A 16,517-nucleotide genomic window follows, 5' to 3' on the forward strand; every position below is an offset into this window, starting at 1 on the left:
CAATAACTGATGATTCTTTACAATGCAATTCTCTGCATGTTACAAGGAAACAATCCATTAGAAATTAGAGTAACAGTTAAGTGTAATTTTTGATTAGCTTTAAATATCATCGTTGGGCACTTACAAATGACAATGAATCATATATAAATTAAACTGAATAAGAAAAACTGGTTGCGGATTAAAATTGTTCCCCCCCCCCATCTGTGTTAAGTTTATTTACCCTTGTTCTGATTTTATACTAGTTTTTAAAATTTTCATTTGATTAACTTTATAATATTTTAGTTTATTTTATGAACTCCCCCCCACAGATTGCTGATATAGAAAGTAATTATTTAAAAAACATTTGGTGACTTTATTTCTGTTTAGGATGTTTTCATTTGACTTAGACTTCTATTTAAATTATTTCCCCTGTCTTCAGAGTGCTTTGTTATGTTCTTCATGGCAAAAATATCAACAACGTAAGAACTTTCCAAGTGAATCAAATGTATCTTTGACTCTCTTGCTTTGTTTTTGTACCCCTTCTTCTCCACAGCTTTCCTCAACTAGCTCAGTTATTCCATTTCCTAATGGCAGAAAATATTTGAATGTGCCCCCTCCCCTTATAGCTGAACCAGTTACCAGTGGTTCCTTTCAATCATGTTTTCTTATTGGCCAGTGTCTACTCTAATTAGTCAGAACATATGACATACTGATTATTAAATGTTTTGAATGTCACCCTGGTAAATGGTCTTTAGTCCTAGTCCTTTCCCAACCAAATTGGCTTTTAAGAAATTTATCTATGGTCTCATTTATTTACATATTTTGTTGATTTGGGGTTCTATGTTTTACATTGCCAAGGTCACTGCATTGGAAAATAGTTGAGACAATTTTATTTAAGCTTAGAGGCATTGTAAGAAGGGTAAGATCACTACAGGGCTGGTTGGCTTCACAAATAGTGGACACATCCAGTTCTTCTAAGTTCATTTGAGCTATGATGTGGCTTCCTGGAGAGTCTACTGTCCTAAATTATTTTCTCCTCTCCATGTGTTTCTAAAACTTGTAACATATTGAGTCCTTTGCCTTTTACTTTCAGCCAATATGTTTTTGTAAAAAAAATCAAATATTTCTGGAAAGAGAATAATAAATTTAAATCACTTTAGGTTATTCATGCAATTTGGGGACTGAATAAACATGGAATATAGTAATAACACAAATGTATCATAAAGAATTGAAATATCATCATTGTTGTTATCAGAACATTGAAGGTCTTGACGAGAGTCTGAGTCAAAGGAGGATTTCTCAAAGTACAAAAAGGAGCTGGTTGCTAAAATTCTTGGAAGATACCTCCCTCCTCCCTATTTGCTCAGGTAGGTTTTACAAAGCCTGAATGTGTAGATGGTGGCAGCATGATTTATTTTAATTGTATAATGAGTCACTCCAACCCATCACTAAAGTAAACAAAAAGCATAAAGCCAACTTTGAGTGACTTTTCAATAAGAGACCAATGAATGGTGTGCTATGCTCAATGTTCTCCTCAGCTTCAACTCCTAGATGGCATTTCAAAAGAACTGACTTGGCTGTTGAGAGGCAGGAGGAGAAATGACAGATGATATGATCCTTGCACAGAAAAGAAGCCTTACAAGATGACTGCACTGGAACTGACCGAATAGCAGAGAACATCATTTCACCCCAAAGAGCCTGCACCAATATTCATATCTGAAAACACACCATTGGCCAGTGTCCTTCTCAGTTCATCTTTAGTGATTCTCTTCTCTCTGCTTGTGTCATTCACTTCCTAGTGTATTAGTCTTCTCTAGTAGAGTGGAAGATCCTCTAATAAAGGGACCGTGCTAACTGGATATTTCATAAATGTTTATTTAAAACATATGCATTCTGCAAAACACAGTTTTACTAGCCCTCACTTTCTTGTGCAACGGGGATAAAGGGAACTATAAATATATATTTTTTATTTTAATTTTTCCTTTTTTACTGATAATTGTAGTTGAAAGCAAAATACTCTTCACAATTGTCAATGTGTATCCAGCTTTCAGTTTCAATGTCACAAGAGTATGTACAGAGGTTAAGAGTATACTAGAGTCTGGAGTCCAGCTCTCTGGAATCACATTCTATTGCTACTCTTGTTATCTGTTTACCTTGGGGACATTAGTTAGCCACATCATGCCTCAGCATTCTCATCTATAAATGGGGATGCTAGGAGTACCTAACTCACGAATGTTAATGGAGATAATGTATATATGGTGATTTTGAAATATCTACAAATTCTTTGTTACTTCATTCATCTAAAATTACCCTCTATTTCTCCTTCCCTTAGCATATATGAGTCTTTGGACTTTTTGATTGATACAATGTAGCAGGAAGTGTGCAACCTCACTTCTGAGTGTCAATTAGAAAGAGAAACTTGTGCTATTGTCCTGTGGGAAACTCTGGGAGCCTTCAGCCACCATGTGAAGATCCTGGTGACTGGGAGGCTCTTATATGGAAAGACCACCCAAAGAGAGAGCTGCTCAAGTAGCCCACTTATTCCAGACCCTCACTGTATCATTCTTTGAAGCCCAAGTGCCACATATGGTAATAGAAAAGCTTTCAAGATTGACCCAGCCCCTGCCACTACATGAGAAACACTGGCCATCAAACCCAGATTTCTAAGCACATTTTATGATTATTATTGCCTTGAGTTGCTCTTTCAGAGTGGTATGTTGCTAAGCAATAGATCAATGTCATAGTTACAATGTACTAAGTGCTATACCTCACCTAGGGAAAGTACTAAGTGCTCTCTATTGTCACATTGGTCTTTGTTGTTTGTCAGTGTGTCACATTGTTTAGTGTGTTTATCCCACTGAACCTACTTTATCTGAAAATTAGATGTAATAGTACCAGGATAATCTGCTTCGTGCAATTGAGATGAAGATTTGATAAGATCATAGGCCAGAAAGACCTTTGAAAAGTAATAAAGTCTATAAAAAACAAGGCATACTATGTTTTACATTTTTTCTTATCTTAAATGTGATAGGAGTTTAATATAGAGAAGGTATTCACACTCCATTACCAGTGCTTTTAAGAGAGAAAATGGATCTTTTTCCCCCTCAAATTTTAAACATTCTCAGGTCTCTGTGTACAAAGTCGCCAATTTTACACAATTATTAAAATTAATTTCTGGGAATAAAAATTGAAAATTACATGTCTTACTAGTGGCTTTTCATGTTCTAAATGGGGCTTAGCACAAAGCCTATTCCAGACGATTTTGTATTTGCAGTTTTATTAAGATCTGATTTCAGAATCTTTTTGCATTTAGCTATGTCATCCACAAGGTGGCGGCAAACGTTCTCATTTGAATCAGGCATACACACACTTCAAGTGCAGCACACAACAGATACAGAGATACATTCTGACACTGAAGATTGCAAACACTAGATTCATAGACACTTTCTTACTGAGGTAGAAGCAATATAGGAATGCCCAGCCACTGATCTATGAGTCACTAATTGCAACCTAAAACTTGCCCCAAAACCTAAGTATGACACCAGGAGGCTCTTGGTGGTGATTCTGGTGGAATAAACTAGTAGGTGCTTTCTTGACCTGGTGGGGAAACAAATATTTCAGATCCTGGAAAAAATGGACAAAGATGAAATGGACTGTTGAAAGATCAAAGTTTCATTCTATAAGTAAGGACAAAAAACTCAAAATACAATGCTGGATTAAGAAAATGCAGTGTTAGAAATTTGGGTGAAGGCATGTAGTTCCTGAAGCAGTGATTTTTCAAGCTTGGTTAAACAGCAGATTTTACTCAAGACTGATTAAATCGAAACTCTGAAAGAATGCTGGGGCACTGATATTTTTTTTCCCCCCTCAATATTTTCCATATGATTCTAATGTGTAGCAAGATTGTGAATCACTGGTCCATAGGTTGGTTAGGGGAGAAAGCTCAGTAGTGAAGACAAATGCACAAAAAAGTGACCAGAGATATGGATGGCAACCTTCTAAGACTTCTTATTTATTTTTAGTTATTCATCTTCCACTGAAATTGGGTGAATAGTCAAACTGATCAAATTCTTTCTGTACTAGGGCTTATTGCTGTTAAAGTAAGTGACACAATAGAATGGCTTTTCCCTTGTTATATTTTTAAATCAAAATCTCCACAAAGGTAGCTTTGTTTCTCAAGAATTTCCAGGTGAGATATAATACTGTGAAGACCAATTAAAGTTGATGGTTCTTGGGTGATGCTACTTTGGTCAATGATGTAAAATTCATTGGCTACTTAGTAACAGTACCAGCCAATTCTGCCTGATCAAGAATAAAAATAATTGACAAAGATGGACCAGTTTGTAGTAGTTGATCATTATGATTTAGCTACTAGGTGTCCCCCCAAAACTCATGTGTGAGACAAGGCAAGAAAGTTTAGAGGAGAAATGATTTGATTATGAGAGCCTCAACCAATCAATGAATTAATCCCCTGATTATTAACTAAGTGGTAACTGTGGGCAGGAAGAGTGTGACTGGAGGAGGTGGTTAACTGGGGGTATATATTTTCTATCTGGAAAGTGGAGTCTCTCTCTCTCCCCCTCTCCCTCTCTCCCTCCCTCTCCCTCCCTCTCCCTCCCTCTCCCTCCCTCTCCCTCCCTCTCCCTCCCTCTCCTTCTGCCTCCCTCTCCCTCTGCCTCCCTCTCTCTCCCTCTCCCTCTCTCTCACCCTCTCCCTCTGCCTCTCCCTCTTCCTCTCTCCCTCTCTTCCTCTCCCTCCCCCTCCCCCTCTCTCCCCCTCCCTCTCTCCCTCTCTCCCTCTCCCCCCTCCCCCCTCCCTCTCCCCCCTCTCCCCCTCCCCCCTCTCCTGATAATCATGTGAGCTGCTTTCCCACTCCTCAGCCATGGTGTTCTGCCTTATCTCAAGCCCCGAAGTACAAGACCAACTGTCTATGGACTGAGACCTCTGAAACCCTGAGCCCCTAAATAAACGTTTCCTCCTCTAAAATTGTTCTTATTGGGTCTTTAGTCACAGGAGTGAAAACTAATACATTGATGAATGATTTGTTATTGTGATTTCTCAGGTAAGAACAGAGCAGAATTTTCCAAAATTGATTTCAAAAGGGAATGATTTTTGGAAAGTACTAACACAAGGGAGGTTAGTGGTTAAATAAATTTAAAAACACTAAATTTATATAAAGTAAATTGGGACTCTCTGAATGAGTGAAATACAATGTTATGTTTCCAAAATTATTCAATTAAAGAACTCTTTCTTCAGTTATGCCTACTAACCTTCCACGAATTGCTGGAATTGAAAGGTAAATTCCTGTTTTGTTCTTTGGTAACTTTGGTATGATTTCACCTTTTTGGAGTCTGTTTTCTCATATTTTATCAATGGTATCTACTCCTCAGAATTGCTAGAAGCTTCAGTGTTGTAATTTTTTCAGTAAAAGATAATTAAAAAAATATATCAAAAGGGCTGCCTCATTATGTGTGGACAGTTTGTTGCTTTTGAACTCCATGGCATCTGCAGAATTTCTCTAGTTGAGGTTAATTTCCCAGTTTGGGATCATTGTAGGAGGCAGAGCTGCGCCTTTTACTATAGAAGCTGCAAATGAGCAGGTTTTTTATTTCCTAGTCATTTGTTGTGTGGGGTCTCAGACCCAGGAAACAAAGTTCAGGGTTCAACAGGTGGAAGAAGATGAAAATTGCAGTTGGGATAGTCGACATGTCTTATTCAGAGGAAGTAGTAGTCTCCAGTCTCTAGCTTCTGCTTTAGCCCCCAGCCAGTTTCAATTTTTTGCCCCTTATTTGCCCCCATTTAGCCCTGAGTCTTTTCCATAGGCCCTGCTCTATACGCAGGCCAAACAAAGAAGGACATTGCCAACAGTTTACATAAGGATGGGTACTCACAAGTTAGTGTTGATGACCTGGAGTATATACCCTGAATCAAGATTTCTGATCTTCACTACACACTGACCATAACACAGTGGATTCATAGCTTTATCACACACTAAATGCATAACGTAGCTCCCTGGAAGCCTGTAGGAGGGAGCCTAACTACAACCATTTGGGGCCTGCCCCCGAACACTATTGCCTTGGGCCCTTGACTTTGGCTCTGTTAATGAAATGCTCCTTGCTGGGACTTTGTCTCTTGGAAGTGACAAGTGATGATTCTGGTTAAATTGACTCTGAGTATATTCACCATGAAATATATATGACCATTACCATATAACCTTCCTTTTGCCAACAGGTGAATTCAAATTCCCTGATGCTATTTACTCTACATAGAAAAGGTTTTCCTTGTTCTTCCAAAACAGAAATATAGAATAAAGTACCTTCATTTTCCATGGGCAAAAAAAGGCATATAGAAAAATCGCATGTATTTTCATATGTAAAGTAAATTAAGCTGAAAAATTGTCATGTTCTGAAACTTTGTTTCTGCAAATTGCCCTCAGGAGTCTTTAGCAAAGACAGAAAACAAAAACAAAATCTTATTCAGACCACAAAGATTTTCTTTTCAAAAGGCAGAACTACGTAATTAATGCCACACAGCTGTGAGCAAGAAGGTGGTCTCAGGAGATGATTTGTTTTTAAGAAGTGAAATAACCCAAAGCTGTTTTCAGTAGAAAGTTGGCTTTAATGGCACCTACTAAGCCCAAGAAGCAATCAGGGAGTGGAGTTCAGTGTGTTGGGAATTGTAAGTGGATGATTTATATTGTGAGTCTTTTAGAGAGACACAGCAGAGATCTAGTAAAAAGTGAGGGCTTGTGAGGTTGAGGCTGCCTACCACAGCATCATTGTGAAAGACACAGGAACAGTTCTGTTCATTGCACAACAGTTCATTCTCAGTTGCATTTTTGGTTTGCATTATATTTCGATTTATTCTGATAGCAAATCATCATGTTTATCATTTGTATGAAGACACTATGGCTGGTTAAAGGAGTATCCTCGTGTTCCCCCTAGGAGCTTGGTGGTTTGCTTAGGTTTGGCCATCTGAGGTCATCCTTCAGGGTGGTTCCTGTGGTAGGTCTATGTGAACAATGGAAATGAACACGTTAGGAAAACCACTAATGGGCATTATCCTTAATACTGTTAATCAGATGCATGTTATTTTTGTGGTTCGGACAAAAATAACCCTGTCCAGCATGATCTATATATCCAATATGGCCCACCTCATGGGTCCAGAAAAAAGAAAAGTCAGAAATTCCCAGTACCAAAGAGAAAAAGGCATCACTGTTATTATGCCAAGCTACAAAACTTGTTGCACAGTGTTTTTTTTCTTTTTCTATAAACTAATGATGGATTTGACTTTTTGCTCTGAGAATGAATGATCATTGCCAGAGCAAAAAAGTAAACTGGTGGCAGTGAGGCTGTTTGCTATAGTTTGGATGATGAATGTCCCAAAAGACCTGGGTGTTCAAGGCTTGGTTCCAAGGGTGGTGCTCTTGGGAGGTGATGGAAACTTAAGAGGGGGTGCCTAGTGGGCAATCATTGGGGAGGGTGTAACCATCAAGGGAATTGCAGGATCCTGGCCTCTTCCTCTTTGCTTTCTGGTCATGAAATGATCAGTATGTTCTGCAGCATGCTCTTGGCCACTGTCATCTAGCACCCTAGCCCAGGGCCTGGAACAATGGGTCTGTCTGGTCATGGACTAGAACCTTTATCACTGTAAGCTGAAATAAACCTTTTTTTCTTTATAAGTTAGTTGCTGAAATAAACCTTTTTTTCTTTATAAGTTAGTTATTTCAGGTATTTTGTTACAGTGACAGTAAGCTAATCAATACAGGTTCTGATTATGGAATTGAGATAATAGATCTGTAGTTTTTATTTTAGTAAAACACTTATAGTATGAGTTTTTAAAAAAATATAATTACCTTCTTCTTTGTATTGTAACAAATATAGTGCCCTCTTAATTTTTCTCTTTCAAGACAATCTAATAGAATTCTATTTGTACAGTACAAGAAATCTCATCTTTTATTGTCTTCAATGAATTTGTGCCTTGGAATGAAAATGAAATATGAGATATAAATATGTACTTCCCTCATTTAGTACAAGTTCTTATGTTTCTCTCATAGTATGAGATATATGTGCTGGCTGTGATTCTAAAATATTTTTTACCCAGATTAATAGTATGGTGTAAGGAAAATCATTTCTCTTTTGGAAACCCGGGGAGCCCTAAAACACTAGTTACTGCCAAAGCAAAAGGGCAAAACATTCGCTTGCTTTGCCTTTGTGAGACTGATACAGTTACTCTCTATCCCATGGGGCATGTAAATATGACTGCAATTCAGTTTGAGGGCTTGAAGAAAGTAATTGATCAGGGGGACTAGTTTATAATAACACTTTAGTTAAAAGTGAAATAGCATTACATGGTTGATCATAAGGTATGAATTGGAGGTGTACCTAGGGATCATAATACCTTGAGAGATAAAACGAATTGACTTATAAGAGCTGTTTAAATCTCTAACGTGAAAGGAGTGGGTCCAGGTATTCATTGAAAAAGAAATACATGCCTGACACTGTACTACTTCTTAGAGAGTATTTTATTTACTGCTTCAGATAATTCAAATTCTTTTAAAATTTTCATTTTTAATGGTAGATGAACATAATACCTTTATTTAATTTGTTGATATTTTATGCAGTACTGAGGATGGAACCTAGTACCTCGCACATACTAGGCAAGCACTCTACCATTGAGTTACAACTCCAGCTCCTATTTCAAATTCCTGATAGTTGAAAATCATAATACGGTAAAGTGATCCATTTTTTCTAGTCACTGGATTGGGATACTTTTGTTTTCACATCAGTTGGGGCAACATTGTGAACGAGATAGCAAAATAAAAATTTGATAGCATCGAAAACCCTCAGTTCAACTTAGATCTGAGATAAACCCAAAATATTGTTTGCATGATTTTAAAATCTCAGATGTAATATCTTTAAAATATATAGTTGGATCTGGAGAGAATATATATATTTTAAAATGTGCAGAATTAAGGTTACCTTCAGTTTGAGGTGTGGCATTAAGTCAAAATAAACTATTTTGTGTTCTTAATATCTCCATCAGACATTTTTAAAGGAGTGAAAGCATAATATCTGAAAGAAGCAAGTGATAATATTTCAACAGTGTTTCTTTAATTTGAGGAAAATGCCTTTTTCTCCTACGAACCCTGCTGTGTTATTTTTAAGACTTGATGAGCCCTGTCTTTAAACTGTTTTTCCTATTGAAGTGCATCAAACTCCTTTACATGATCTTTATGGTGTTATTATCTTAGATGTGACATTATGATGGATGTAGCACCAGGCTGGGGTCAATAGATCTGGAGTTGGTTTTAACTATGTCAGAAATTGGCTGTGTGTACTTGTGTAAGCACTTTATTTTTTTTTTAGATGCTTCATATTCCCAATTGTAAAATGAATTTGAGTAGATAATAAATAGAATAATCTAAATGATAGTCTTCCAAAACTGTGGTTTTTAAAGTATATGTTCAATGTTGGATTCTTTACTGTTCTATTTTTTAAAAAATGTACTCACCTAAGATAAGATAAACGCATCGGCCTCCAGTATATCTTTCATTTCAGCATCAATCTGATAAGACAGAAAATATATAATTTATGAAACACTGTACTTATAGACGACTAGAGCAGATAAGAAATGTACAAAACTTTGAAATCTTATTTGAGGAAATGATTCTTGACAGAATGCTATGTAAATTGTCATTTTTATTTGCCAAGCTTCACATTTATTTAACTTTATTTAAAACTTTATTTAACATTCTCACCCCTCTTAAATATTTTACAATCTGCTGGGAAAATAGACAAAGAAATGAGAATTGAACTTAAGTCCTGAGTTGGGTGTGGTGTTGGCACCCACTTGTAATCCCAGTGATTCTGGAGGCTGAGAAAGGGTGGTTGCAAATTCAAGGCCAGCCTGGGTAAATTAGTGAGTCCCTTCTCAGAATAAAATAAGGCTGAAGATGCAACTCAGTGGTAGAATGCTTGCCAGCATGGGCAAGGCCCTGGTCCCATCCCCAGCACCAGAACAGGGAAAAGCAAGCAAGCATTTAGTAAGTGCTGATTGGTGAGTGAAACACCATGTGATGTGATATCAAGGAATTTTTGAGTGCTAGGGAATTCCTGGAGGAGGTGGTGTCTAGAGTAAATCCTGAAGCCCAGTGAAAGCTAGGGAAATTAGGCTGCATCGTTTTATGCAACGTTGTTGAGTTAACAGCAACTTTAATGTGTTTGGAAAACTGCCTATAGTTCAGGAGAACACCAGGGGCATAAGACACAGTGATGGGAGGAAACCAGATCCTAGATATAGAATGTAAAAAAGAAAAAAAACAACAACCAACAAACAAAAAAACCTCAAGAAAAACAATGGATTTCAGTTTGGAAGTGATGGAGAGCTACTGGAGGAACATCTAGCCATTTTTTTTTTCTTTAAAAAGGTTATTTTGATCTCAATATAAGATGGGATTGAGGATGAGGCACTGGTGACAGGGTGGAGAAGGAGACTAAAGGGGAGGTTGTATTCCAGGTGAAAGGTGACCTAGGGTCAGGTACTGAGAATGTTGAAGAGGATGGGTAGGAGACAGAAATGTTGAGAAATTAGAGTTGATAGGGTTTGGGATTTGGTTGGATAGGTATGAAAAAAGAAAAGGAGAAATTAAGTAACACTATGTTTTTACTTTTTGGATAACAGGTGAATAATGGTGAAATTCATAGAATTAGGAAAAACAAGAGGAAGGTTTAGAGAGATGATTTGATTGTTGATTATCTTAAATTTCTTGTGAGACAAGAAAACCTGGTGCTAAGGGGAAAGATCTGGGCTGGAGGTAGACATTTGGAGATAAAATGTGCACAGATGAGAACACTCAGGAAAAGGTGTCATAGAGTTGAAGACCAAGGATAAAACACTGGGAAAATAGAAATTTAAGGAATGGGTAGAGGAAGAGGAAAATATGAAATTAGAATAAGAAAGTAAGACTCATAGAACTGAAGGATTAAAGTAGTAATAGATGCTGAAGAAATTGTTTTAGGAAGGAAGGAATAGTTATAGTTGTCTACTAAAGCAGAGAAGTCTATTAAGGACTGGAAAAAGTTAGAATTACCAAGGAGACTCTTGGTGTGACCTTGTTGATAGTGGCAGAGTACCATCAGAGCCGGATTGCAAAGGCTGAGTAGTTAAAGGAGGCAGGAGGAATCACAGAATGTCCTGTTCTTTCATGGATCTCGTAAGGGGAGGAGAAAGACCACAGGGAGGTGTCTACAGTGTTGTGTTTATTATGTTTTTAGATAAGGAGAAGAGCAACTTTAAAACAAATTGGGCAAAGGTAGTAAAAAGGAATTGTTGGAGCAAAAGCAGAGCATATAACTAATGGATATAACCCAGGAAGGGAGGCGGATAAAATTCAGAGTGATACTACCAACCTGGCATAATTTTTTTTGCCATTTAAACAACAATAATTTTTCAGCCAATAGTTAATAGTCTTTTTGGTGTCAAGATTTTGCTTTTCTCACTGCTAACTTAGGGCTTAAGTTTATAACAATGATATGAAGTGAGAGTAAAGTCTCATGAAGAATAAGCTTGTGATTTTCCTAACATTACATAACCTCTATAAATCTTAACCCATCTAAAGGAGGGAAATTAAAATGGTACTTAACATTTAGAGTCGTTTTTATTATTCTGTAAACATAAATTTGTAAGGCTAAATCATACTCTGCTTAACATATCATAAAATATCGAGAGAGAGAGAGTGAGAGAGAGAGAGAGAGAGAGAGAGAGAGAGGAGAACTGAAGTGGCTACGTGAGGGTTTCCTGAAGTTATGAGGTAGGCAGGAGAGGAGACAGAGTATGTCACCCTTCTTGTCAGCCCAGTTTCCACTTCTCTATTTGTATTTGTCCCTGTTTCCCAGATTTTACTTATCAACTCCAGCATATGACAGTGGCCCTCTAAATACTATGGGCAGTTCATAGTTGTGTGACTAGTTGTCTGTTGGGACATCTCAGAGGAAGCACAGTAATGAGTTCTCAGAAAAGTGCACAGGATGCCCTGTCAGAATGATGGCAAAGAGAGAAAAAGCATTTTAAGTTTGATTTTTAAAACTGCATGTTTTTCTGTAGGCAAAGAGTTCTCTGTGGTATAAACAAATCAACTGGTTCTGAGAGTGCCATGGTGAAGCCAATTGATAATCTCACTGGTAGTTCTGTTTCTTGGTCATGTCAACATTAGGACAATAGTAGGGGTGGCTTTCCACATAGTGAGATGCTGCTGTGGTGTGATTCAGAAGCCCCTTTTGCCACTCTTCCAGCACTGTGCCAAGTACATTTACAATGGCAAACACAGCCTGATCCTTAGATCTAAGTGGCTTGAAGTAAAAGAACAGATAGACATTGCTTTAAAGGAAACAAAACTGTCACGCAAATACAGCAGGCGGTCTAACAAATTATGATTCAAATAAGGGTAAGTAGATAAAAAGTCACACTAAGTGCTGGGAGTTAAGGGCAGTGATGTTCTGACAGGTGTTACTGGAGCCCAAGCTAATTGGCCTAGCTTACCTAGCTATGAGGTCAGTTTAGAAGGACAGCCAGAAAGACCAGAGAAACACCAGAATGAATCTGAGTGCTCTAAATACTCAAATGTGTTACAAACACCTCAACAACTCTCTTGGTTACTTAAGAACAGCACTATTATAAAGTTTCCTGGTGACAAAGAAAGAAAACAAAACACTATAAACCTACCATCTCATCATTGCCATTGAAACCAAATGAGTTTTAGAATGGATTATGTTATAATGAATAATAAACTGAAAATTAGTTATTTTTCCAAAGATATGAAAAATAAGGGGCTGGAGGAAGCATGGATTTTGTTCATCCAGTTCAGTTTGTCATGTGTGATGTTAAAAAGGGAAATGTGCATCTTGAAAAACAGATAAAGGTGACAGGGGAAGGTTTAAGCACTGATATTTCTTATCATAGAATCTAGAAGATTATTTAGCGCCCCCCCCCCCCCCATTTTAAATGGCTAAGATCCTCACAGCAAATTTTGCTGATAGAAAACAACTTTTAGGTAAGGTAATTTTACTTTTCTGGGAAAAGACAACCTAGAAAGTCAAACTTTTTTAGTGTTTATGTTCAAATCTTATGTGGTTTGAATTTTAATGAAAGATGAAGATGACATAGTTTGTTAGTGGAATTTAAAGAGTGAGCTTTTATTATATTCTTCTCATTTTGAAATTCCAACTTTATAAATCATTACAAATAAGATTATCAAATAGTTTTGCAAGTAGGTTATAAATTTAGAAATGAGAAATCATAATCTCTAAAGTTAGAAAAAAACTCAACAATCCAATATGTAGTTTCAGTTGTCAAACTGATAAAAGACTATGTTGATCAGGCAGTAAAAAAATAAGACTTCACAAAAACATTAAGAGAATTGCACTCATAGTCCAAGACTTTAAAAGAAAAAGGAGTAACTGGAAAAAAAAAAAGGCCATTTCAAAATATTAAAGAACGGCTATTGGGAACAGAGGAGGCATTTTCTATTTTAGAGAAAGCCAGGGTAGGTTCAGTAGAAATTATAAGATAAAATTTTCATGAAATTATATTTACCATCACTGTGTGAGGTGGGCTCTGATATTTGTACTGTATTTTTCTTTCCTTTTGATAAGTGGCTACCAGGTTACAACTTACCAGTTGAAAGACACTATACTGTACTTTCATTCCTGTATTCACAAACCTTTTTGTTTCTTAAAACATGCAATTTCCTATATTTTGCCTTAATTTGCTTTCAAGTGGGCATCACATGGAAACAGTCATTTGTCCTAGTTCCTCACTAAGACAACAAAGTTATAATATAGCACCAGGAAAAGTCTGTCATATGATGACATTTTACTAACAAAATACTGAAGAAATCTGAGGGCTCAAGTTCTTGACATACTCTGCAGTGATAAACGAGGGCTGTGCTCTCTTACCTGTGAGCCACAGTAGAGAGGAGGTGAATTTATGGAACAGCACTTGGAGGCAAAGTCTGAAATCTTGTCAACCACTCCTGTCAGCTCCATGGGTGTGGCGTTAGGCATTTTTGCTCTTAGTCTCTCTTCTAGTCTAAAAGACCATTTTTATTATGCAAGGTTTTATTAGATATATTTTGTAAACGTTTCTAATGCAAAATGATAGTCATTTCAAATCTTATACAATAAAAAAAGAAAAATACTTGTCTGTCTCAAGAAAATTCTATGTATGTGGAATGATTTTCAGTGAGTCAATTTGAAATTAGAAGGTGAAATCTATACCTCTTTCAAGATCATGAAACAGAAACTGCTGCTGAATTTAAATGCCAATCTTTCCACATTTATTTGCTCATTATTTCAACACAAATGACTTCCTTTTGTATGTTCTCTGACATTTTTACCTTCTCTCCAGTTAATTCAAGCTCTTAAAGAATATTTCCTTACACGATTTGATACTACCTTTATGCCTTTTCTTTTCTCTCATATTTCACCCCTCAGTTTGTCTATGTCTCAACACACTATGCTCACTGATGTGAATCAAGCACTTTGGCCCTTCTTTTTAGCTGTTTGACTAATGAATCTTCCATCTCACTTTTAAGATGGAGATAGGACTTCATACCTCTGGATTCTTTCAGTTTGGTCAATCTGTGGTCTTGGAGCCTCTCCACCCTCATAATGGATAGCTCAGCCTGGATTTGGGGGAGGAGACTTCAAATATCAAAACCCAGCCATCTCTGTATTCTCTGATTTCATAACCCTAGATGTTAATTCTGCTACATGTTCATCTGGAATCATGACTATGTAAACAATGATTACTCAATTGCCTCCTTGCATTCCTGGAATTCGTAACTGTTTGCAGAGAACTTAGAGTTATCTGTTTAACATCCAACTGCCTCTGTAATATTCTTTTAGGTTATACAATTAATTAATTTTCTGATAAATGAGAAATAACCACTTTAAACTTGAAGCTTTCATTGATTTCCATTTACTTCTTGAATTTTGCTAAAGTAGACTTCATGGGGGTCACTGATGGAGATGGCCTTTGTGATTCTTTGGGATTTCTGTTTGTACTTATTTGAAGCCTGGGCTGATCAAAATGATTTGAAATGGATGTGAGAAATTCACTACATAAAGCTGAGAAAGTCTTCTAAATGGAAAATTTTCCCCAAGAAATCAGTACCACTTCTTTCATTATTTAGTGCTAATGCCTATTTATTTTAAAAAATGCCTTTTACTCCCCTTAATTGAGAAAAAGTGCTTGAATATTATTGATAATTAGCATTTGTATTTCCAGTTTATAGGGAACATATGCTAATGATGGCAGATTGATTGCTAGGGTCATCTTTTCAGGCAATATGTGGTGACGTTAGATAGTACTTTTCAATAGTTCTATAGTTCCTCAATATGAACAGCAATATCTACAGAGAGCTCTGGGGCAAGAATGTGCTAATGTTGCCATTTTGACTCAAGTTCTTGCAGGAGGATTTTATAATTTATATTTTTGTGTCTATGTTTTAATTGGTCACTCAATTGATAATATGATATTTTCCTCCCAGAAAATAACTCGTCTGCTTCTTATACAAATATTAGATCTAATTCCTTTTTAAAACAATTTTACCTTTGTGTTTTGCTGTTCACTTAACACATTCTGAGTTTTCAATTTTACTTTCAAATCACAATATTAGAAAAGTATTATTGAAACATTTGGTGAACACAGCCAGAACAAATCACTTACTTTTTCTTGTACTCAGTGAATGTGTTTTCTGAATAATCTGCACACATTTCTTGTCCCTTGTCAAGGAAAAGAGATTGTTTCCTCTTCATTAGAGAACCCTGTAAGATAAGCAATATTCGCATGAAAAACTTATCTTGAAACACTGCCCCATAGGTCATTATACCAAAATTCTATCTCCTGTGACATGTGCCAGAAATCAGCAAATATTTTTAGTGTAAAGCCAGATTGTAAATATTTTAGGCTTTGCAGGCCATTTATGGACTTATAACCACTCTGCTCTCCACAAAGCAGTCATAAACAATATGTAAACAATGAGGATGGCTGTATTCCAATGAAAATTTATGTTAAACACTGAATTTGAATTTTTATGCATCATGAAATATTAATATTTTCTCCCAAGCAATTAAAAAATGTAGAACCATTTTTCCATTTTTAACTTATAAGCTATACAAAGGTAGGTAGTGGGCCAGGTTTGGCCCAGGGGTTGTAGTTTCCCAACTCTTGATTTTCATGGTTGATTAAGAAAACCCAGAAAATCATACCTTAGAAACAAAACAAGCAGCAGGATTTTGAGAGTCACAGCATTCACTAAGGGTTTTCAGGGTTAGTGTGAGTATTTTGCTGAGGAATACTTCTGGAATGTGAGTCCTTCTACTTAGTTCAAATGCATACCTGGTGTGAGAGAGAAAGATGATACTTTTTAAGATGTATGTGGATATGTGTGGATGTGTTCTTGTTTTGAATAGGACATAGCTATCATAAAGGCAGAGTCCCTGGTTTCTGCATCTTAATTATAAAAGATTTATCCC

At 36.6% G+C, this 16,517-nt stretch overlaps 1 protein-coding gene across 1 annotated transcript in view; it reads right to left on the reverse strand.

Moving 5' to 3' along the window:
- Positions 1-9,492: 9,492 nt before the first annotated feature.
- Gc (GC vitamin D binding protein) overlaps positions 9,493-16,517 on the reverse strand; it is a 43,547-nt gene continuing 36,522 nt past the window's right edge. The window contains exons 10-13 of the mRNA XM_076864035.1: positions 16,251-16,380; positions 15,709-15,806; positions 13,935-14,067; positions 9,493-9,546 (exon numbers count right to left, since the gene is read on the reverse strand). Coding sequence (XP_076720150.1) covers positions 9,493-9,546; positions 13,935-14,067; positions 15,709-15,806; positions 16,251-16,380 — 415 coding nt within the window. The remainder of the gene's footprint in view (positions 9,547-13,934; positions 14,068-15,708; positions 15,807-16,250; positions 16,381-16,517) is intronic.

The sequence above is a fragment of the Callospermophilus lateralis genome, chromosome 8 (assembly GCF_048772815.1).
Source record: "Callospermophilus lateralis isolate mCalLat2 chromosome 8, mCalLat2.hap1, whole genome shotgun sequence".
NCBI lineage: Eukaryota > Metazoa > Chordata > Mammalia > Rodentia > Sciuridae > Callospermophilus > Callospermophilus lateralis.